This window comes from Lycorma delicatula, chromosome 1 (assembly GCF_047948215.1).
Source record: "Lycorma delicatula isolate Av1 chromosome 1, ASM4794821v1, whole genome shotgun sequence".
Lineage (NCBI taxonomy): Eukaryota > Metazoa > Arthropoda > Insecta > Hemiptera > Fulgoridae > Lycorma > Lycorma delicatula.
In genome coordinates this window covers 337872347-337893759 of record NC_134455.1, presented here as the reverse complement: position 1 = coordinate 337893759, position 21413 = coordinate 337872347, and the positions used below count along the sequence as shown (strand labels likewise).

Genomic DNA, 21413 nt, shown 5'->3' with positions numbered 1-21413 from the left:
GTAACTAAATTTTGGAGCTAGAACTAACATGTAAGTTCTGTCTACCATGACTGCTTGGTATTTGGGAGTAAAGTTACGATTGAGATAAATGCTTTGAAAGACAACATTTACCTTATGGCAAGACTATTATTTAAATGGAAATGCTCTATTATGATGCTCAGAAACAAAGCCAATATCATACACATGTATAAATTTAAGCTGGTATTATACAGTTGTTTAATATCTGATTAGTGGATATTAATTGAATAACAATTTAACGATAATAAAGTAACAGAACTGAATCATGAGTTAAGCCAACTCTTTAAAAGTTTAAATGCCATTGCTCTTAATTGGTGTACTTGAACTTACGATCAATAAGTCAAAAAAAAAAGTTTTTTATGGGACAACTTTGTAGAATTTTAACAACAGGTAGCCCTTTCAAGGTGCATTATATGTATCTGTATGGTAAATAAAAGCAAATTTACTTTATTATCCAAAATAACACATGAGATACAACATAGAAACATTTCAAAACATTAATCATAATGTTTTTTGACTGTCAAGTGTTTATTATGCGCTAGCATCAGAGGCTAAACGGAAAAAGCAGAGCATTCTGATTTTTATGTTCTCAAAAACAAGTTAAGCTTTCATTCTCAAAATAAGTTTTCTATCATCTAATAAGAACATAAAAATTTATAAATAAATATATATTAAAAAATAATTACACAAATCTGCAATGGTCATCTTTTTTAGTTTTTGATAACTGAATTATATGTATTTTTTAGTGCTGAATCTGAAAATAACCTTCATATTTTCCATCATGTTAGGATTTTTTGTAAATTGCAAATTTCAAAATTTGTAAAAAGGTGAAAAATTGTGAAAATGTGATACAATAAAATAAATATAAAACTTTTTTTTATAATAAATTAATATAACATATTCACTTTTTTGGCTTATACTATGCATGCCTACAGCTAAACATTTGAGTGTCCTGAAGAGGAGGATGCGGGGATCATTGACCCCCTCTAATGAAAATTGCCACAAAATAAGCATAATTTCTATTATAGTGCATTTTTAAATTAGTCTATTTTTATTTATTTAATTTTTAAGATGCACGTCATGCCTTTGGAAACCATTCCCCTTCTTCAACCACCCTTAATGATGAAATACGAGGTGCAACAATAAAGTAATGAGACTGATTTTTCTTTGCAAGATGTGGCAACCCTGCAGCTTTCGTAGGCACACCATCTTTGACCTTGGTCTATAAGCTACTTCTAATCCAAGCGGCACATTGAGCAACTGCTCAGTCGTAAGTTGTGCTGTAATAAGTGATCACGTGTTTGTGTCTCTCGTCACAGAAATGAAACCGCAAAATATTGCGCAACGGTATGCCATTTCTTTTTGCGTTAAATTGGGTGAAAACGCGACGACAATGTATGGTAAGCTTCAGAAGGCTTTTGGAGAGGAGGTTATGTCAAGAGCTCAAGTTTTTCGGTGGCATACAATTTTTAGTGAAGGCAGAACGAATGTTGAAGATGAAGACCGCAGTGGACGACCATCAACCTCACGGGCAGATGTCAACTTGACCAGGGTGCGTGAAATCGTACGATCTGATCGAAGATTATCTGTGAAAATGATTGCAGAAGAACTCAACATCAATCGAGAAACGGTTCGTCTAATATTAACTGAAGATCTTGGTATGAGAAAGATATGTGCAAAAATGGTCCCCAAAAATCTCACACAACAACAGCGAGAAACACGGAAAAATGTGGCAGCCGATCTGTTAGAGCAAACGGAAATCAATTCAGATTTGTTGAGCCGTGTTATCAACCTTCTATGTTCTACATAGGGTTCACCTTGGTGTAAAACACAGCAGTAGTCTGCTATCATCGTAGTAGTCAATTTTCCTTGATACCTCCTTTCCATTTCTTTCATCTTCTGATGAAATCTCTCACCGATCTCTTCACTAACAGCATTGAGATTTTCAGGAAAATAGTCCACATGTAAATTTAGGAACTGTGAATAAAGCTCTCGTGCACTGCTATCTCCAGGTTCATACACCTCCATGTTTCCTTCATTCAAATCACTTATTGAACCATCTCTTTCAGGTAAACTTTCTGGTAGAATTGGCACTGGTACGTCTGGACCATGGGGAACCGGGTGTAAAGTGGATGGCACATTTGGATAGACAATTCTATTTTTATTCTTCAAATTGAAACTGTGAACTCCAGTTGAACAAAAATAACAATCATTGGTGTGATTTCATGGCTCTTGCCATGTCATTGAAACTCCAAATCTGAACGCTTCTTGTTCACTCTTTAACCACCGTCTAAGTCCTTCAACACATGTGTAGCAAACGTAGTGGGGTGCCCAAGTTTTTTTCTTGATCTCCTATTTTTACTCCAAAATATGTGAGGTACACTTGTCGAACAAAACTTGTTTTATTTATTTTTTTCCTTTCCACATTAACTCAACACAAATGTAACAAAAAGAATCTGCAGAATTTTTGCAGCCTCTTGAAGCCATTTTAAAAATATAAAGTTTGCTTTATGGCCTGAAAATATATTTTCCACTGACAAAAATGCTTTTGAACACAGAGGATGGAAAAAACTCAATTTATGATTGCTGATGGTTAAAACAGCACTGATAGTAGTTGCATGGTGCATAGGTAGCTGCCAATAAACATTTTGTTAAGTTTTGTCACAACCCGTCTGCCAAGCTCTCCCATCATCTTGTCACCTTCAATCTTGTCACCTTTTTTTTAGTTTTAGCTGAATAAATTTCAACCAAAAAACATTTCCCTTTTTTGACCCCAAAAGTAAAATGTGATTTAATAATTACAAAAATATAAAATTAACGATTATTATATTTGGTTTTACTTAAAGAATAAACAAAATGAATCCCAGTATCAGAACTGTGTTTTTTGAGAAATCCTTAAAATTTTATTTTATTAGTTTGGTGAAAAAAAAGCTAAAAACATCAATATAAAAACAAAAATTTGCTGCATGTACCAAAAAAGGAACAATTTAACTTATTAGCAAATTCATGCAAAAACAGTTGACAGAATAAGGATACAGGTGAAAATAAATCTTGCTTTTAATCAAAATAATACTGAAATTCTTTTGAAGAAATTAATTAATGATATTTATATTAAAATAATTTCACAAAATGATCAGAATTATTATTTAATAAAACATTAAATTATCTCATGAAATTACATTTTTAGCTGTTCAAATTCTTTACCAGGAGCCTGATGAGTTTCAGTTTGGTGAATCACAGATGAGATTGTGCCCTCCAAATTTTTTTCATTTTGATTTCTTCATTGGAAAGTACTAGTCTTAATTTTCTTAATTTAAAGGTATATTATATTTAAATAAACAATTTTATCAGTAAAATTTTGATCTGAATTTTATAGGAAGAAAAATTTTACAGCATCTTTCAATTCAAACAAATTTTTTTCTAAACTTCCTATTATTTTTCAGAAGAATATTCATTTAGAGAGCATCATTTCAGTGAATGTGAAGTAAGTAATTTTTTTCTAATATACAATGATGGATGTGCATTTAAACACAACACCGTAATAAGAAAGATGAGCTGAATATAATGAAAAATGAAACGACATCACAACTTCATTTAATAAAGATATGATTTTAAATCATAATTTGTTGATGAACATAGAGGAAATTTATCTGTATATCAACTTCATAATCAAAATATTCTTACTTACCAACTCCACAATAAAATAAGTAGAACAAAATGTGACTGAGAACAATAAAAATGCAGACTGATTTGAGGTATAGTGACTCTGTCTTTGGAAATATTTTTCGACAAAAGAGGCTAACTCAGTAAGTTCCAATGTAGAGCATTTGGCATTTGGGGGAGGCTCAAAAATTTGGTCTTTGCAAGACAAGCAAAACAGTATCAAAAAAATTAAATTCTGATGATTTTAAACCAAGATGGTGTCCATAAATGTTATTTTGTTAGTTAAAAATAGAAAAAATAATTAATAAAATTTTTCAAATACTTTTTTTTAATTAAACTTGCCCTGAATTTTAAAACAATAAATAACAACTAATTTACTCATATTTAACAGCAGAATTTTATTTCATTAGAAACTTTTAAGAAAGAAATTTTTATTTTATAAGTTGGCAATGTCAACAACTGATCAACAATTAAACAAAGTTAAGTTATATTTTTCAAAATTTTTATTCATTGTTGATTTTGTAAGAAGTAGCAAACAGATGTTTTAAGTGTAACTGCATTAGTGTTATTTTTCCTTTACTTATTGAAGAATATTTCCAAAAAGAAAATTGGGATACTTCAAATAACAAAAAAATAAAGAGGTGCATACAAAATAGTTCTAGCTATCTGAAACAAAGACATTGTAGGCTGTCATTTTGGACTGGACGATCAGAATTTTGTTTTAATTATATCACTGTGCTTGTCTCATTGAGCTCTTTAAAATGATATATCAAATGACTACTGGTCCCATTTGAAACTTTTGAGTTACCTTCTCTGCCACCCAAAAATCAAAAAGAGTGAAATAAATGTTCATTGAAGTAGTTCCTCAGTTCAAGGAAGAATGCCACAAACTGCATCCAGTTATCTAAATTATAAAAATGGTTAGAGGGGGGTGTTAGTTACTTTTTTGCTACCCAGTATATATACAAATAACTTTCTGAAAGTTCAAATAATTCATCAACATACTGACCATTGTGCCAATAATCTCAAAAACAACTTAACCACCAAACACAGTAACAAAAAACCTAAAAAATTAAAAATAATAAAAAGAATTAAATGTTTAATGTTTAAAATTAAAAGTCTTTAAATTTAAATTAATTTTGGTTTATCTGTTACTGTGTTTTGTGGTTAAGTTGTTGTTTTTTGACATATATATATATATATATATATATATATAGATGACTATTTGACAGAATGTTTAATGAGAGTGAAAAGAAAAGAGACTTCCTTTTTGTAAGTTAACCACATACTACTAGTTTGTTAGTATTACTTTTATTTTACTTTAAGAAAACTTTCAGACTATACTGCAATTGCGTTTATTGTCAGAAAACTTGTTTAATAAAATATATGAATATGTCAGGTGGTGTCATAATAACGGATAAAATGAAAATAAACAGGAATAATTAAAATAAAATGTTTTCATTATATATTACAATATAAATTTGTATTTTTTTGTACATTAACATTAAAAGTTTATAAAAAGTATTATAGTACACAAACCAAATCATTATGACTAATTTTAACATACAAAAACATCATCAGTCTTTTCAAACAGGCACCATTAACAAGTAAATAAATAATATATTAAAGCTACAAAAACAATTAAATAACCCTGCTCTTAACACTATTGGTATTTTTACAATATTGTACTTTTTAGTTTTCAATGCACTCATTGACTAATATTGTACAAAGAAACAAAAAAATAGTATAACAATTATAAAATGAGTATATCTTCTATTAATAAGATCTAATGCTAAAGAATGTAAACCTTAATTACATCTAATAATTTTAGGACTATAAAGAATATTATTTTGTAACATGTTAAATGTCTAAAACCCTGTTTATATGTAAGTAGTTGTTTTTGCAGTCCATTTTCTGAACTTTTTAACTTTACTGATAAACTGAGAACTACATTTTATTATTGCTCATAAATAAAAAGTACCAAAAATTGTAATCCCAGATAAATAATATCTGCAATTAATATGAACTATTGGAATAAGTGTTATAAATTAAACTTCAATGGAATAGAGAAAAAAAAATAGATTAAAAGTTATTGTTAAATAATTACTTGGCAAATTTGACATTATTCATTTTTTCTTTTTTTTATAAATAAGCAATCTTTATTTCCATGTTCTGTGTGTATTAGTTATTGTGACCACTCTGCATTTACTTCTGGACTATTACACTTGTTTGCCATTCTTGCAGTTGAGAAACTTCATACCTTTCCTGGTAAAGTGGTACATTTTCATTATTTATTTCACAAGTAGCATACTTCAAGAATAATACAAATTTATCTTTACAAACTACAAAACTCTTTTCCTAACAATTAAAAATGAAGATAAACATAAGAAATTATTTTTTTCATTATTCTTTTATTGGTTCAGACGAAAAACATGCTCAATAAAATTTATTCCTCATTAAGATAATCTAGATTGAACTAAACGATTACATATAATAAAATAAAAACATAGAATAACACTAATTTTTAGAAAAATATATGTTATAAATTTATAGCTTAATCTTAATATATATATATAAAAACAGATATTATTAGCCTTTTGCTAATAATATATATATCTATATATGTTACTATTAAAGTGTGAACTCTGTTATTTTACAAAATGAAATGATTCTGGCAGTGCATGTGACTGACCCCTAAATCTGTTAGTTTAGCTATGCATATGCTCTGTGATAGCTTTGAATCAATTTTAAAGAAATTCACATGTATAATGTAGTTAAAATATATTACTCAAAGTAACTTTTGATTTATTTTATGAAAAAATTCAGTCATATTTATGAATGAATGACTTTTTATGTCATAGATTATATAAATATTTCATGATGTCACAGTATTATACACTTTAATGGTAATATATATAGATACATCAAAGTAGTATGTTTTGCTTCAACCAAAGTAGGTGTTACTAAACAAAAGTTCAATAGATTCTTGTATTTTTATTTTGTTTTTTATTTCTTTTTTATAAATGTGATGTTACATCTTTATCATGTGGTATTGTTTTCATTCCTATAGCACTTATTAATACAAGACAGATGCTCAAGAAGATGAATCCAGATGGTAGAGATGTTGCTGCGATTGACATGACAAGGAAACATACTATCAGTTGTGATACTATTAAACCGATTGCCAGATAAACGCAAAATGAAAGCAGCAGTCCTCTTAACTGAAAAAATAAAAGATTATAAATTATTGTAATGCTAGAGTATAAATATTCTAATTAATAAACTGTTAGATACAAGGCACCCAACATTGCACTGAGAACAATAACTAAGTATAAACTTTTAAGTATCTTTAAGTTTATCTTCCTATTTCTGTCGGTAAACAATAATTTGGCTTGCCCTTTGAGTTATTTAAATTACAATCTACTATGTTTATTTTTGGAGTTGCAACTTATGTGGATGTAGAACTTGAATGTTAACTGTGTGCTGTTTATTTACATTATTTGATGTATTTTATTTTAGTAAATGAAATTAATATACATTTTTATACTTTGTTTACATTATTATTTATCCACTTATTTTTATTTAAGAATCTCTTCATTGACTTATTTGTGCTTTTGTAAAGCTGAAAATGTACTTATGATAAATAAATTGATTGAATTGAACTTTTTAAATAAGAATGGATGAATTTATCAAGTTCTCATAATTTAATATCTCTATTGTATTTTAAAGATTCTTACATTAAAGGCTATGTTTTTAGGTCAATTTACCTGTTCAAGTAGCTAATGAAAATAATTTCTCTTATGTTGTCATAATAAGACAGGGTAGATTATAATTTTGACAAACTGGAATTACAATATTTAAGAAAAGACATTTATTAAGACAGTTTTATGGTTATTATTCTCATGCCTGAAAAAATAATATCTGCAATTCTTAAAATAACATTTTTTTTTTGTTGTAAAAGGTGGCTATTTCATTATTCCATGTGTCTTGTTGCTGATATGTATTTTTTGTTTATTTACTCCTTTTTTGAAAACTGAGAGACAAATGGTAAAAACGTCACCTTTTGGTTTAATGAACAAAATTCCTTTTTTCTCATCAGTACAACTCATTTGTTTATGAAAAATCATAAATTTGAAAGTCACAACTATCAAATTCACATGACTGGGGCAATGTAATCCCATTTCAACTCCAAATGTATGTATACATCTGGGTTGGAGTTTAGGAATAGGTCTAGATTTGCCTGGTATGTCCTTCAGCCAGGACCTGGTAGGTCCTTTGGTATTGGCATGGCTTTTTATTCAACACCCCAGATTAGATGAAGTGTTCTTGGGTAGTCCAATATTCAAGAGTCAAAACCCCATTCTAATAAAGAATAAGCTGTCCCACAAACTATTTGAGGCTAATAATCTAGGCACTGAAGATGAAGTTAGGGAAGCAGATGACACAGTTCCCTTGGTCTTAGTAAAGAAGGACTGACCATTATGGAAGATAATGGTCGATCCACAACTTCTCAAAGTAAAATTTTTTAAAAGGGTGTGGCTTTTTAATAACTTAATTTTATTTCAGAAATAAACATTCTTTTCAAGCTGAACATATATGATTCAGTGTTTTCTTTTCTAATGTTATAAATATTTAATGTAGATTTCCTGAATATTTTACTAAAGATAACATGAAAAGTATTTTGTTAGTCAAAGGTTTCTTTTTATTAATTTCAATATTTTCCTAATTTAGCATTTATGATAAAAATATAATTTTGGATACATGAAATTTAATTTCAAAATTAATTAATTAATAAAAAAATTAATTAATTAGTAAATTAAAAAAAATTAATTAAATTAATTTCAAATTTTTTGGATACATAAAATTACGCACTTAAGTGCTACTTAGAGAGTATAAAATATTTATATAACTTTTAAAATTATTTATAAATTCTTACTTTATAAATAATTACTTTAAAAACAGATTTATTTTTAGTTTAAAAAAAGTTTTTTCTCTTCTTTCTAAAATAATATCTATTAGATTTTTCAGAGAAAAGTCACACACCACATCTACATCATTATCAATCTTTATAAGAGTATTGCATTTTTAAAAACTAAATAATAGAGGATAGAACATTTCCCACTTATGAAGTCCTTACTTGACCATCTAACCCATAACTGTAGTGCAAATATATTAGATCAGCAATGCCTAGGCTTGGTGTACAGCACATGCTAGAATTTGTTAAAGTACAAACTAGTCTTCAGGTACATCTATTTGAGAGTTATGATGTGCAATCAACTATTACATTTTATTACTGCTTTAATTACTGAGTGAAATGTGTACATTTTAGCCAGTTTTATATATACAGTCGCCGCCAAGTAACGAGCTTGGAGTGACAAAGATTACTACCCACCGTAGTTGCATCATGTTTATGCTACTAAGAAATGCCTGATCATGGTGTGCCAATGTTTCAGAGAACAATAGTACAGCAGTGATGTGTGGGCTGATCATCCAAGCTTGCTGTTATGTGGCAGCTACTGTATAACACATTTTTATTGTGACCTTAACATGCACTTTATCTTTTATAAATGTGAAATTATGCACCTAATTTTACCATTGAATAAATTATTAAAGAAATGTAATTTTCATCTATACCTGTTCATGTGCTGATGATAAAACTTCCTTAAATGCAGATCTAGAATTATAAAGCCAGAGTAAAACATTATTGGATCCTTGCCTACAGAGGTAAGCTGGGAACTGTCTAATTCTGTCAAGTGATGCAGATCTTAGTAATAAGTTTGGAGGAAATGACTGGCTCTCTTTTCCTTGTGTACGTCGTTTTAAGCCAACAGCTGAAACAACAAAAAACAACAGTAAAATTAAAGCATATAGTGGATCTTGTACTCATGACTAAAAAGGCATACTATTACTCAGATGTATGGACAGAGTATGAAGCATGGGGATTTTCACAGAGTATTGTTTTGTATATGATTAAGACGTGTATTAACAATTAGTATAGAAATTAGCAGTAGACTAAGAATATGAATGTAATTATTCAGTTAATTTAGTGGACAATATTTTCAATGCAATACAATAAGATTACTCAACACAATATATAAACTATTAAAGATAAAAGTAAATCTTTTAAATATCTGTTACATGTCATAAATAAACAGCTCTAGACCAGCCAATGAGGGTCACAAGTCTTTTGAAAATGAACCACCCATTCTCAAAAGTAACAAGCATCTCATGAGAGGATTATAAAGAAAATTGAAGAATAAAGTTTCTCTCATTTTTACCAACTATATTGCTGCTTATCAGTGTTAAATGTGATCAGAAAGTATCTGTTGTTATTTTTTATAGTGATAATCAGTTATAACATGTGATAGAATGTGGTCAGGTTAACGTGGATTGTGACCTTGACCTATTTGTATTAGCCACATAAGGTTTGCGTTTTACTGGCACTGGAGCCAGTCACTGTTTAGCATCCTTGAAAGTAAAACGTGTGAGAAGTGCTTGTGTTTTTGTTGCCATTCAAAATGACTGAACAGACTGGGCAAAGAATCTGATTTAAACTTTGTCAGAAATTTAGAGACCCAGAAGTAGACAATAAAAGAAGATTCAAACAGGTTTTGGTGATCAAGCTATCAAATTAATGAGTAGTATTGCTGTTTCCAATATGGTCAAACATATTGAAGGTGATGAAAGCTCTGGCAGACCTTTCACCAGCAAAATCCTGAAAAAACTGAGCAAATTCAACGGATGGTGATAAATAATGATCAAATAACAATTAGAGTGTTTGAAAATGAAGTAGAAATTTCATCTGGCTCAGTGCAATCGATTTTAACAGATGATCTCAGGATGCAGTATGTAGCAGTAAAATTTGTCTCAAAATTTCTCATTCATGAACAAAAGGAAAACTGACAAGTTTCTCAAGACATGCTGGAATGTGCTAATAGTGATCGTGATCTTATAGAAAAAAATAATAATTGGAAATGATACTTGGGTCTATTTGTATGATCCTGAGACAGAGGCATTGTCACCCCATTGGAAAACCCCATATTCTCTGTGGCAAAAGAAAGCCAGACAATCACGAAGCAATGTGGAGGTCATGCTGACAGTCTTTTTTGATTATCAATGCATGGTTCATTACAAATATGCTCCTCAAGGACGAACTCTCAATAAGGAATACTACATAACTGTACTATGTCAGCAAAAAGGTGCTGTTCTACATAAGAGACCACAAGTTTAGGAAAATGGGAAGATTCATCATGACAATTTTACAGTCCATGCAACACAACTTATCCTGAGATTCTTGGCAAAACATGAGATTGAACAACTTCAGCAGGCTTCTTTCTCATGAGACATGGCTCCCTGTAATTTTTGGCTCTTTCCTAAGCTTAAAATTCTGCTTAAAGAAAAGAAATTTGAAGAATAGAGAAGAGATAAAAAGAAATGAGACAAGAGGATTTATGGTGCTTACTAAAAATGACTTTGAAAAATGCTTCCAACAATGGAAAAACATCGCTGGGATAAATATGTTACGTCACAAGAGCCCTACTTTGAAGAGAATAAGTCATTGAACTAAACATGTTAATTATTTTTGTTTTTATGAGCAAAGGTCAAATGCGTTATGATCATACCTCATACATAGCCTGCTTCTTACTTTAGGGTAAGTTCTAAATACAGTATACAAAAAATTAACTGTTTTGAAAATCATTAGACATTAAAAACCTTTTAGCAAAATAGTATCATATTTTTGGGATAATCTTTTTGTGTAATTCAGGCTTATAAAAAAAAAATGTAAAGGAAAGGGGAGAAAGGACATTAGTGTTTTAATTTAATGCACCATCAATTATTTAATTGAAAATAACTAATTACAACATTCTAAAACTTATCAATGCTGCATTAATGTATCATTGTATCACATTTACATGTAAACTGTTCCAAAATTTTAAAGAAAAAATTTACTATATTACTTTTAAAACAATAAAAAATGTTATCGCTCTGAATAATAATAAACCACAAATTGGTAAATAAAATAACCTAGAATTACACAGATTAAACATCAGTGACTGCAATAATAATTCATAGGGGTAAACTGGATAGACGTTAACCTGATACAAAAAAATACGAATAAAAGCATTATACAAAATTTACGATCAACCCTGACAATTATCTTAAAGACTGGACACAAATTCATAAATAATTACCATTGTACAGAAATTTGATAAAAATAATAAATAACATGAAAGCCAACAACATAGATCAGAAATATTAATCAAATATTCACTAAATAAATTTTCTAACCACTTCCAGATGGGCAATCTTACAAACATATCTACCTACAACACTATAATTAAAGAAGATGCAAAATAACTGTATTTAGACTTTTTAAAAACCTTCCAACCGTTTTGAAATCGAATAGTTTTTAAATTTGTTTTAAAAGAAACATTAATAATATAAAAAATAAACCTTAAATTGATTATTTGAACAAAAGGAAACAGTACTGTTGTCCCATTTTTCTCATTTAAATTACTTGTAGTTTACAAAGAAAATAAAAGCTAGTGGATGTTATTTGACAACATAAAAAAGAAAGTCAGTTTCATCTTAGTATAAAAATACTTCTTTTATATTGATAGATTCTGTAGAAAAATTAGTGGGAAATTTTCTTGGATATATCTTAGTTAAGAATAATTAATTCCTAACTCATATTTAGCTCACAAAAGCTAAGATTTTATGAGCTTTTCTGTTAAGTAATATAATTGTAATGGTTGTAAGTGAACTGACAAAACACTTTTGAAAAGAGCTTAAAATCCTTAGAAGTATTAAGCATCAACAACCGGGCTTATCAAGGAAAGTGAGGACAGAAGTGGTTTCATGATATCTTCTTCACTGAGTTGATTGCACAACTGTAAATCAATATGCCAAGTCCACCAAAATACAGGTGGTATTAAGTATTACAAATGACATTTTGTTCAGGACATGAACTGGCTGTATAGTGAATATCATTACTTTGAGATGCACTCATTCTTGTTTCTAGTTATTCATGTGCTCCACATGTATCACAACCATAATAAAAAAACAAAAACTATGAGAAATAGTCTAAAGCTATGAATCAAATAATCAAAATAGCTCAGATTAGAAATAATTTCTGGATCTCTGATCTAGGGATTGCATATATGAGTCTAACTCAACCTAGATAAGTTTATGATCAACTGCACTCTGCTGACCATGATGTTAGATAATTATCTTCTGTAATGGAGAAGTTATAACCTGCTTACTTTGTGTAACATATATTATTGTTACTTTGTGTTAAACCATGAATTAAGTAAGAGTCTACTATCTAATTCATCACCATAATCCCATTTGGTAAAAAGGCTGTTTTCCAGAAAAAAGAAATAAACAGTTTTGTGTTCAATTTAAAAATAAAAATATATTAATACCTGTTGTTTTGGAGACTTTTCATGAAGATAAACTAAAAAAAGAACTCCTTTCTCCTGCATAATATATGGAATTTTTGATAATATGAATTTTTCCTTTTGAACATTCATTTTTACTAAAACTATTATTAGATACAGCACATAGTTACAAAATTATATTTTGTCCCCTTTAAAATCTATTGGTTCAAAAAGAGGATATGATTTATTTTTGTAAAACTAAACATGTAAGAAAATTAGGCCTTCAATGAAATTATTTTTATTAAGACTAAAAAAAATTATAATACTGCTTTAGAGCAACAATAAATAATGTTCAGTAATATCGCATTATGCTTGAATAAGATGATACTTACATTTTGGAAGGAATGGCCATACTACAGCTGATTGGTCAATTGTACTGGATTTGGCTTTACCCGTATTTGTTTTGGTTGCCATTTCTGAATAACACTCTTGTTGAACTACACAAGTCTTGCTCATTGTTCCTCCTGAACAGACAAATTAAATAATAAATATTTATCATATCAATCTGTAAGTATAAATGTAATAATAGATTTAAATAATGGTGCTTATATGTATATTATTTTTAATAAACATTTTATACATTTTTAAGTGAATTATTTGACAAAATAGTATCCAATAAGTGAAAGAAAGGGGAAAAACCCGTGTAATGTAAAAAAAGTATATAATTTTATTTTACAGCAACTTCTCTATTATGTTTCAGTAAACAGGAACAACATTCACTACAAAAGTCTTATTTAAATTCCATTTAAAATGTAACAGTAATGATCATAGGAAGATGGTAACTACACTGATCAATTCTGATCAGAGACATCCTTCTGTGGTCGATTATTCTACTGGTTTCCTTATCCTTTACTCCTTTCTTGGGTAAGTGTACCCATGAAAGGGTACACTCTGGTTTCATTGGGTTCAGCATGGGCACCATGCTGGCATCTTCTGGTATTCATGTGGACAGCTACTTTTAATAAGAACATTTTTGAGTTAATGATCCTATGTGCCTGTGGAATAATCCAAAGATTATTTCCTATCCGGGGATTGTACAAAAAGCCTAAGTAGTAGCTATGAAGTGTATTTGATAAAGCCAGGCCTCCTACCCTGTTCCTAATCGATTAATCAAAAAGTAACAACAATAGTTGTAAATGTTTGAGTTTTTGTTTATGAAAAGTTGTCTTTGAAAATAAAAATGTAATTAAATTATTCTTGTGCTTAATCTTAAACTGTGTTGCTGTGAATGGTGTATCTACTACGTACTTTATATTAAACACAATAATGTATTAGGCAATATATGTTGAAACAATTACATTATTTATATAGAACCAGCTGTGATACAATCCGACGCAAATATAACTAAACGAAGTGTAATTAAAAAACGTCAACTTTACTATTCATGAGTATTGCTGGAGAAAAATATATAAACTGTTTTGAAAGACCAAATTGTTTTAAAAGTGTTTTTTAAAAATGATACTGAGAAAAAAATAAATAAGGACACATACAATAAAAATAAATTAATATAACAAGATAAATAATCATGATTTATGAGCATGTTTTGATTTTATAATATTAAAAAAAACTTTTATTTTTATAAATAATGTTTCATATTCTTAAACTTTTTATATATGTATTACACTAATAATAATTGATTTTAAGATAACTTGAACAAACATTAAAAATATTATTTAGTAGTCACAGATTCTCTACAGACATTACTACTTGAAAGAATGCTGCCATAATAAATTATATGTTCTTCCATCACTCTTCATTTACTTTTAAAGATTTATTGACATAATCATATCAGCTGCAATGTTTTACAACTGATAAAAAAATATTATAACATTAAAATTTGTTTTAGATAAAAGTTGTCCAAAATTTCTGATGATAAAATTACTCTATTTATTTATTTACACCAAAATTATAAAAGAAATTGTAATTTATAAACTAATATCTACTTCAAGGAGACTAATAATGTTACCTGTACTTAGACACTGATAAAAAGTTACCAATTAAAATTTAAACCATGTCAGTTTTTTATTACAAAATTATTACTTTTTTTTATTATTTTCTTTCCATTTTTAAGTTATACCTGTAACATTTTAAAATTCATTCTGAATTTAATATTTGCAATATTTAAATATAAAAAAACTAATATAAAAAAAAAATAATTCTGTTCTTGAGCATTTTTCATAGACCTTGGAAAGATTCAGTACTCTTGAATCTGGTCTGTTTATTCCTAATTTCTTCTTAAATAATGGAATAATTACTCTTTACTTAACTTTTATAGGTACTATAGTATTTTTAATGCATGAAAGATGTGAAGGACTGATTTAAATATATGTTTATTTGTTTTATTATGGATTAGATTACTTGAACTACACAATCATTCATTACAACTGTTACCCTCACTCACATAAATTTTAAAAATTGTGGTGTTATTAGAAGTACTTTTAGATTGATTTTAATGTATTTGATCAAGTTATAACTCACATTAAAAAGAAATTCTGTATAAACTCAACTCAGCCTTTTAAGGTTCTAGGTTTGAATCCCAGTCAAGCTTGGATCTTTCATAATTGTACATCACATTACTATTATATATCTGTTCTTAATTTCATTTTTAATCAGTATTAATTTTCATTCTTATTTCATTGTCCTACCAAAACTATTAATATCTCTAAATTTATATTACAAGAGGATATGATGAAAAAATTCCAGACTTTGGCTGGGAATTGAATCCTGGATCTTCAGTTTAGCATACTACTAAAATTTTAAGCCACTAAGGCATAACTAAGGGTAGAGAGCATCATATAGCATGAGAGTAAGAAGGAGAGAGATCTAACTTTAACAACAGGAGCTATAAGATATAGCTTGCCATATTTGTAACCTGTTCATTAAGACTTGTACACACTATATTGTCATGAATCTGTGATGGCAAGTGTGCAGTAGTGTGTTTGTCATTGAAATATCAGACAGAACTGGTTGACAGTGCCACACGTTAAGTGAACAGTTTCAAAATGCCCTAAGAACTGGTCAGTAGGTTTGAACAATTATTTCTAAAATAACTACTATGGAAACAACTAAATCATCCATGAAATTTTTTGCACAAATGGTCTGGGAGGTTAAAATTTAGTTCTATTAGTTTTCATCATGAAACCTATATTATCTTATTTTTCCACGGTTAATTATACATTTATATTAAGAAATTGTACATTTTATTCTGCTAGGGTTACTAATGCTACTTTTTAAAGGAATTTCACCAGAAAAATTCATTAAAAAATGTATCTGCATCCCCTCTTCTGGAGATGAAACTGAAAAGTATCTTCTGGTGTCTGGTTTAAAAAAAGCAAAGCTGGATATGCAGCAAGATACACACACACACATGGATACATGTACTTTATTTATAACATATTAGTTAATTTATGTAACACTTTTTTATTCATCAACAATTTATCACAAATATACATTAAATTCTGCTGTCATGTGAAATGTAAAATTAACTTTACTCTCCACCATCATGATCATTGCTATAAATTTAAAAAAATAGCATTATAACTAATAAAATCACTGTTTGAGAAAGAAAAAAATTCTAAATATATAGAAAGTGCTTTAAGAAATTAAAACAGGTTTCATTCAGTTCTGATGTTAGTTGTATGAAATTGATGGTATCTGCTTAGTCCAGTAAGTAAAGAACCAAGAGTGGTTCCCTTTAGTATATGACTAAATAGTAAGTTTGATTTGTATTATTTTTTTTATTAATTTTAGTGTTTATGTAAATTTTAATTGTTTGAATATGTTGAGCTTTAAATACTTCAAAAATGTTTTGTAAATGGAAAATGAATTTTAAACATTTCAGTTCTTAAAAAATTGCTGTTTGATGATAAAAAAATTTAACCATTTCAATTCAACAGTTAATGAATATTAAGATGCAAAGTATAAATTAGTTATATTAATAGAACAAAGTAACTTAATTCTGCAGTAAATTTAAATACGGAATAAATAAATCTTATTATATAAGATTATAGAAAAATATTTATAAAATAAAATATTATAAAAAAATAATATTATTTAAATAATTATTATTATTTAATAATAATAATATTATTAAATATTTATAAAAAAAATATTTTATTTGTAAACTAATTTAAATCTTAACCAGCATTTGTCACAAATCCTCAATAACAGCCTGATGTATTTTAAAACATAAAAAATAAATTAAAATTTAATGATGTCTGCATTTTCTTGAACAAAGCAGATATACAGCATTATTGTTCTGATGAGAAAAATAGTGTTAATTTGTGAAAATTAACAAATTTTTACTTTAATTATTAAAAAATTAGAATTTTGCTCATTCCATTTGAATGCCATCTTTAGTGTAGAATATGATGTGAAAAATTCATTTATAAAATGTTAATGTGAATACTTACCAAGAAAATATTCTGAAACAATGATTGTGATACTCTTCAGCAGCCAGTAAGTGAAAGAACTAACACTACTGACGCATATCGTTAACATGCCAAGCTCTTTTATCATCAATTGTGGCAATTTTTCACTGATTTGATAAGTTATATTAATTGGCGTTCAAAGGCAGTTTCTTGATAAGAAGGTCAAAGACAAAACTGTGACTTTAAATTTACCAGGATTTTTATATATATATATATATATTACTGAAATAATAATAACAATAAGAATAAAATACCACATATTCAGAATAAAATTAAAAACTTTAAAGCAATGATTTATAATCAATTAACTAAAAATTCAATTAAATTTAGAAAAAACTTCTATTCATAAGCTGGGAATAGTTTTAAAGTTATTATAACATTTAATTCCTGCAGAATTATTTAATAATCTCACAACAGACTGTAATCTTGTTATAGTATAGAAATTGATCTTGTACATTCAGGCTAACCAGATTGAAAGTTTGTGATTTACACCCCCACTGAGCAAAGAAAATTAACAAACAACAAAAATCTAATTTGAAATAAAAATAAGTAACCTTTATGTGAATTTGAAACAGGGTTGAAAAACGTAACAGAGTAATTTTTATAACAATGATAGCTAATGCTCGGTATGAATCAGTCATAGTTTTTTAAAAGAACAAATAATTTCTGAGCAGTAAATAATGAATAGCAATGCCATTAATATTTAAATACAAATAATCTGATAAATAGTTTTACAAATAACTTGATTTAAAAGGACTGAATACTTTGGAATTTATTTTTTTTTATAAAATCTCAGAATATGTTTTTGCAATGGGTATGAATGCATACTTTTTAAATATAAAATTATTTCTTAGACTTTTAAAGTATATAAAATTTATTAAGTGAAAACCAAAGGGAAAGACCTCAAATAATGATTATCATTTTCTTTTGTAGTGCAAAGATAAGCAGAATATGTCACTGGAATAACAAGATTTACTGTAACCAGTGAAAGTATCATTCAATTAAGAAGGATTAATTGAATATCAACAATTACAGAACCTCTTCTGATAATAACTGCATCCTGTCAAAATACACTGCTTACTCTTATTTATTTCTTAAAACATAGCTCTCAACTGAATCAATAAATAAAAATGTTAGACCAACTTAAGTTCAGATAATGTATAAATTTAATTCGATTTTTGATGAAATATGAAGTGTCATGTTTATGAAATTGTTTACCAAATTAGATTTGACTTATTATGAGTAGTATAATTTACAGAAGATGTCAGCGAGAACTGGGTCCAAATAAATAAAGTTAACAAGTATTTCCTAAAAATATGGGTTATGAATGGTTTTCTTAGTTGTCAAATAGTAGTAAAACCTTTTGAGTTCTTTTAATGTATAGAAAAGTTAAAAAAAAAAATACGTTGCACAATTTTTGAGAATCCCATTATTTTCTATTTATTTACTTCAGAAACAAGTTGACACTCAATTACAGTTTCTTAATGTTAGATGAATTTTGTAGTGTGTAAAAAATGCCAAAAATGACTGGGATTTGAACCTGAAACCTTCCACCAGATGTCACCATGGAAGTCAGTGAAATGTTACAAGTGTTTGAACCTAATCTAAAATGATTTAAATTACTAAGATTATTTATATTATTTAATAATACACAATTTATTGAATGTAATAATTAAAATTATTGAATTCAATAATTATGATTGCTGAGGTAGAAAATGAATCAATCTGTAAGGAACTTACTTCCAAAAGGATTCTTTGCCTCCCTATCTAGTACTGCAAAATAAATAATTATACGTCTTACAGAAAATAAATCTAAAATAAAATATTGTCCTTATTGCAATATTTTATAATTTGTTTTAAGTGTACTGCAGTACTTTGGAAAACTGCCTTGTTTCTTTTATTGCCTTCCAAAGAAGTCTAGATTTTGACAAGTAACTCATATTTTACTTCATGAAAATATTTTATTCAGTATGCATAACATTATATTACTTTTTTTGAAAATTAGTCTCAAATACTGGCTAGATGAACTAAGAGGGAATTTAAAAAAATTAATTTGCATTAATCTACAAATATTTGAATACATATGTGTGTTTATATACAGGTGTATTTTTAACCATACGATAATAGTAAAAACAATATGTAAAAAGATAATTATTTCTTAGTTGAGTATCTTATGTTGTACAGTTATACACTGCATATTATAAGTAAGTGTGGTTAAATGTACACCAATATGTGTGCATCATGTTTCTTTTAAATTTCCACTTGTACAATTAATATTAATGCTGTACAAACATTAAAACAGACTTACGGGCAAGAAGATAACAAAAAATATTTTATAACTTAAGAATTGTAAAAGTAATTCATCTAAAATAAAATTAACAATATTACATGCTCATCCAATCCATTGAGTGAGAGAATAGTAAGCATCTCTGTCAATGATACATCATGACATCAGTTCTATGACATTAACAGGACTCTGAACGCCCAGTTTAAGGAACATAAGAATTGCAAAATCATAAGAAATGTTACAACTGCTTACAATAGTCAATCTTAAATAATGCTATCATACTGGGCAAATAATTTCTAAAGAAGGTGCTGAATGTTAAAATTATATTAAGTATAACAGAAGCTCCACTTCTGTTCTTCTCATAAAAATTTATCTTAATTTGTATTTATCTATGGATAGCGATTATTTAATCATTGAGATTAAAAACTGACATGTACGTGCTTGAAACATCCTTTTCCTTGTGTCTATTATTATGGATCAGGTAGCACATCAATGTTCACCAACTGCTGTTCTTTTCTTAACGTACCTTATTCTATTCTTCTTTGCCATTCTTCCCTATATACCTTTCCAGTATCTTTTACCTCTTTTTCACATCCACCTGAACACCTCCTGCAACGTATAATATTTCTCTCTTCCTTTTCATTTTCCAGTACATCATTAATAACTGAATCTTTTCATAAGTTCAAATAAATAAAATCTATTCCTTTTATTTGTTTTTCATAGTTTACCCATTCCAAATTACTGCTCTGTTCTCAGTTCTGATATGATCTTTAATCATCTTTTCTGACAAAATTCTAAAGAATTCTATCTCAATTACTTCTATTTGACAATTTTCACAAAGTGGTTTTTTTACAAATATCAAAAACAATATCCATAAAATGAAACAAGATCCATAAAAAGAAAAAAAACATAAAAACTACAATGTCAGTTCTGAACTTCTTATTCCAATAATACTAATTATTAACTAACATTAAAATCTCTTCCATTAAAATATCTTCACTGTATAACTAAAACTACTTTTAGAAAGTGGGACTGCATCCCCACACTGTAAGTTTGCTATGAGCATATTACTGAAAACTTTACTGAGATTAATTTTTTGACATATAAACTGCATAACACTGACTAGAACATTTTAGTAGTTTACCAAAGAGTGGTAAAATAATATTTTTCTTTTTTGAAGTATTAGCAGCTAAAAAAACAAAAAAAATATCTTGAATATGACTGCAGACACAGTAAACCGAAGATAAACATTTTACAATAATATAAAATGTTGAATTATACATACAGAAAAAAGTATATGTATAAAGATAAACAAAAACATAACCTTTATATGAGTGAAGTGATACCAGTTAGACAACAATTCAGGTTCTAATTTAAAAAAAAAAGAAAGAAGTTATATTTAAAATAAAGTTAGTAAAATTTACTGTTTTATTATCATTATTATTTGCATGTTATTTTAATAATCGATATGTTGTGCTTGTTTTTGTTAGCAAAATCACTTCTGAGGGCATGGAAAACTGTTGAAGGCTAAATAATAAAATGACTATACTGACCTCTATCTTACATTAGGTTAGT

At 27.9% G+C, this 21413-nt stretch overlaps 1 protein-coding gene across 5 annotated transcripts in view; it reads right to left on the bottom strand.

Annotated features, from left to right (window-relative positions):
- Positions 1-5123: 5123 nt before the first annotated feature.
- The window catches only part of LOC142334307 (uncharacterized), a 47840-nt gene continuing 31550 nt past the window's right edge, over positions 5124-21413 (bottom strand). For 3 of the 5 annotated variants that reach the window (XM_075382237.1, XM_075382238.1, XM_075382240.1), the window contains 3 exons: positions 13454-13585; positions 9316-9512; positions 5124-6902 (listed from right to left, as the gene is read on the bottom strand). In XM_075382237.1, coding sequence (XP_075238352.1) covers positions 6699-6902; positions 9316-9512; positions 13454-13577 — 525 coding nt within the window. In that variant the 5' untranslated portion in view covers positions 13578-13585 and the 3' untranslated portion in view covers positions 5124-6698. Of the gene's footprint in view, positions 6903-9315; positions 9513-13453; positions 13586-15087; positions 15199-17533; positions 17774-21413 lie in introns of those variants that run through there. The other 2 variants (XM_075382239.1, XM_075382235.1) reach the window with 2 other exon arrangements.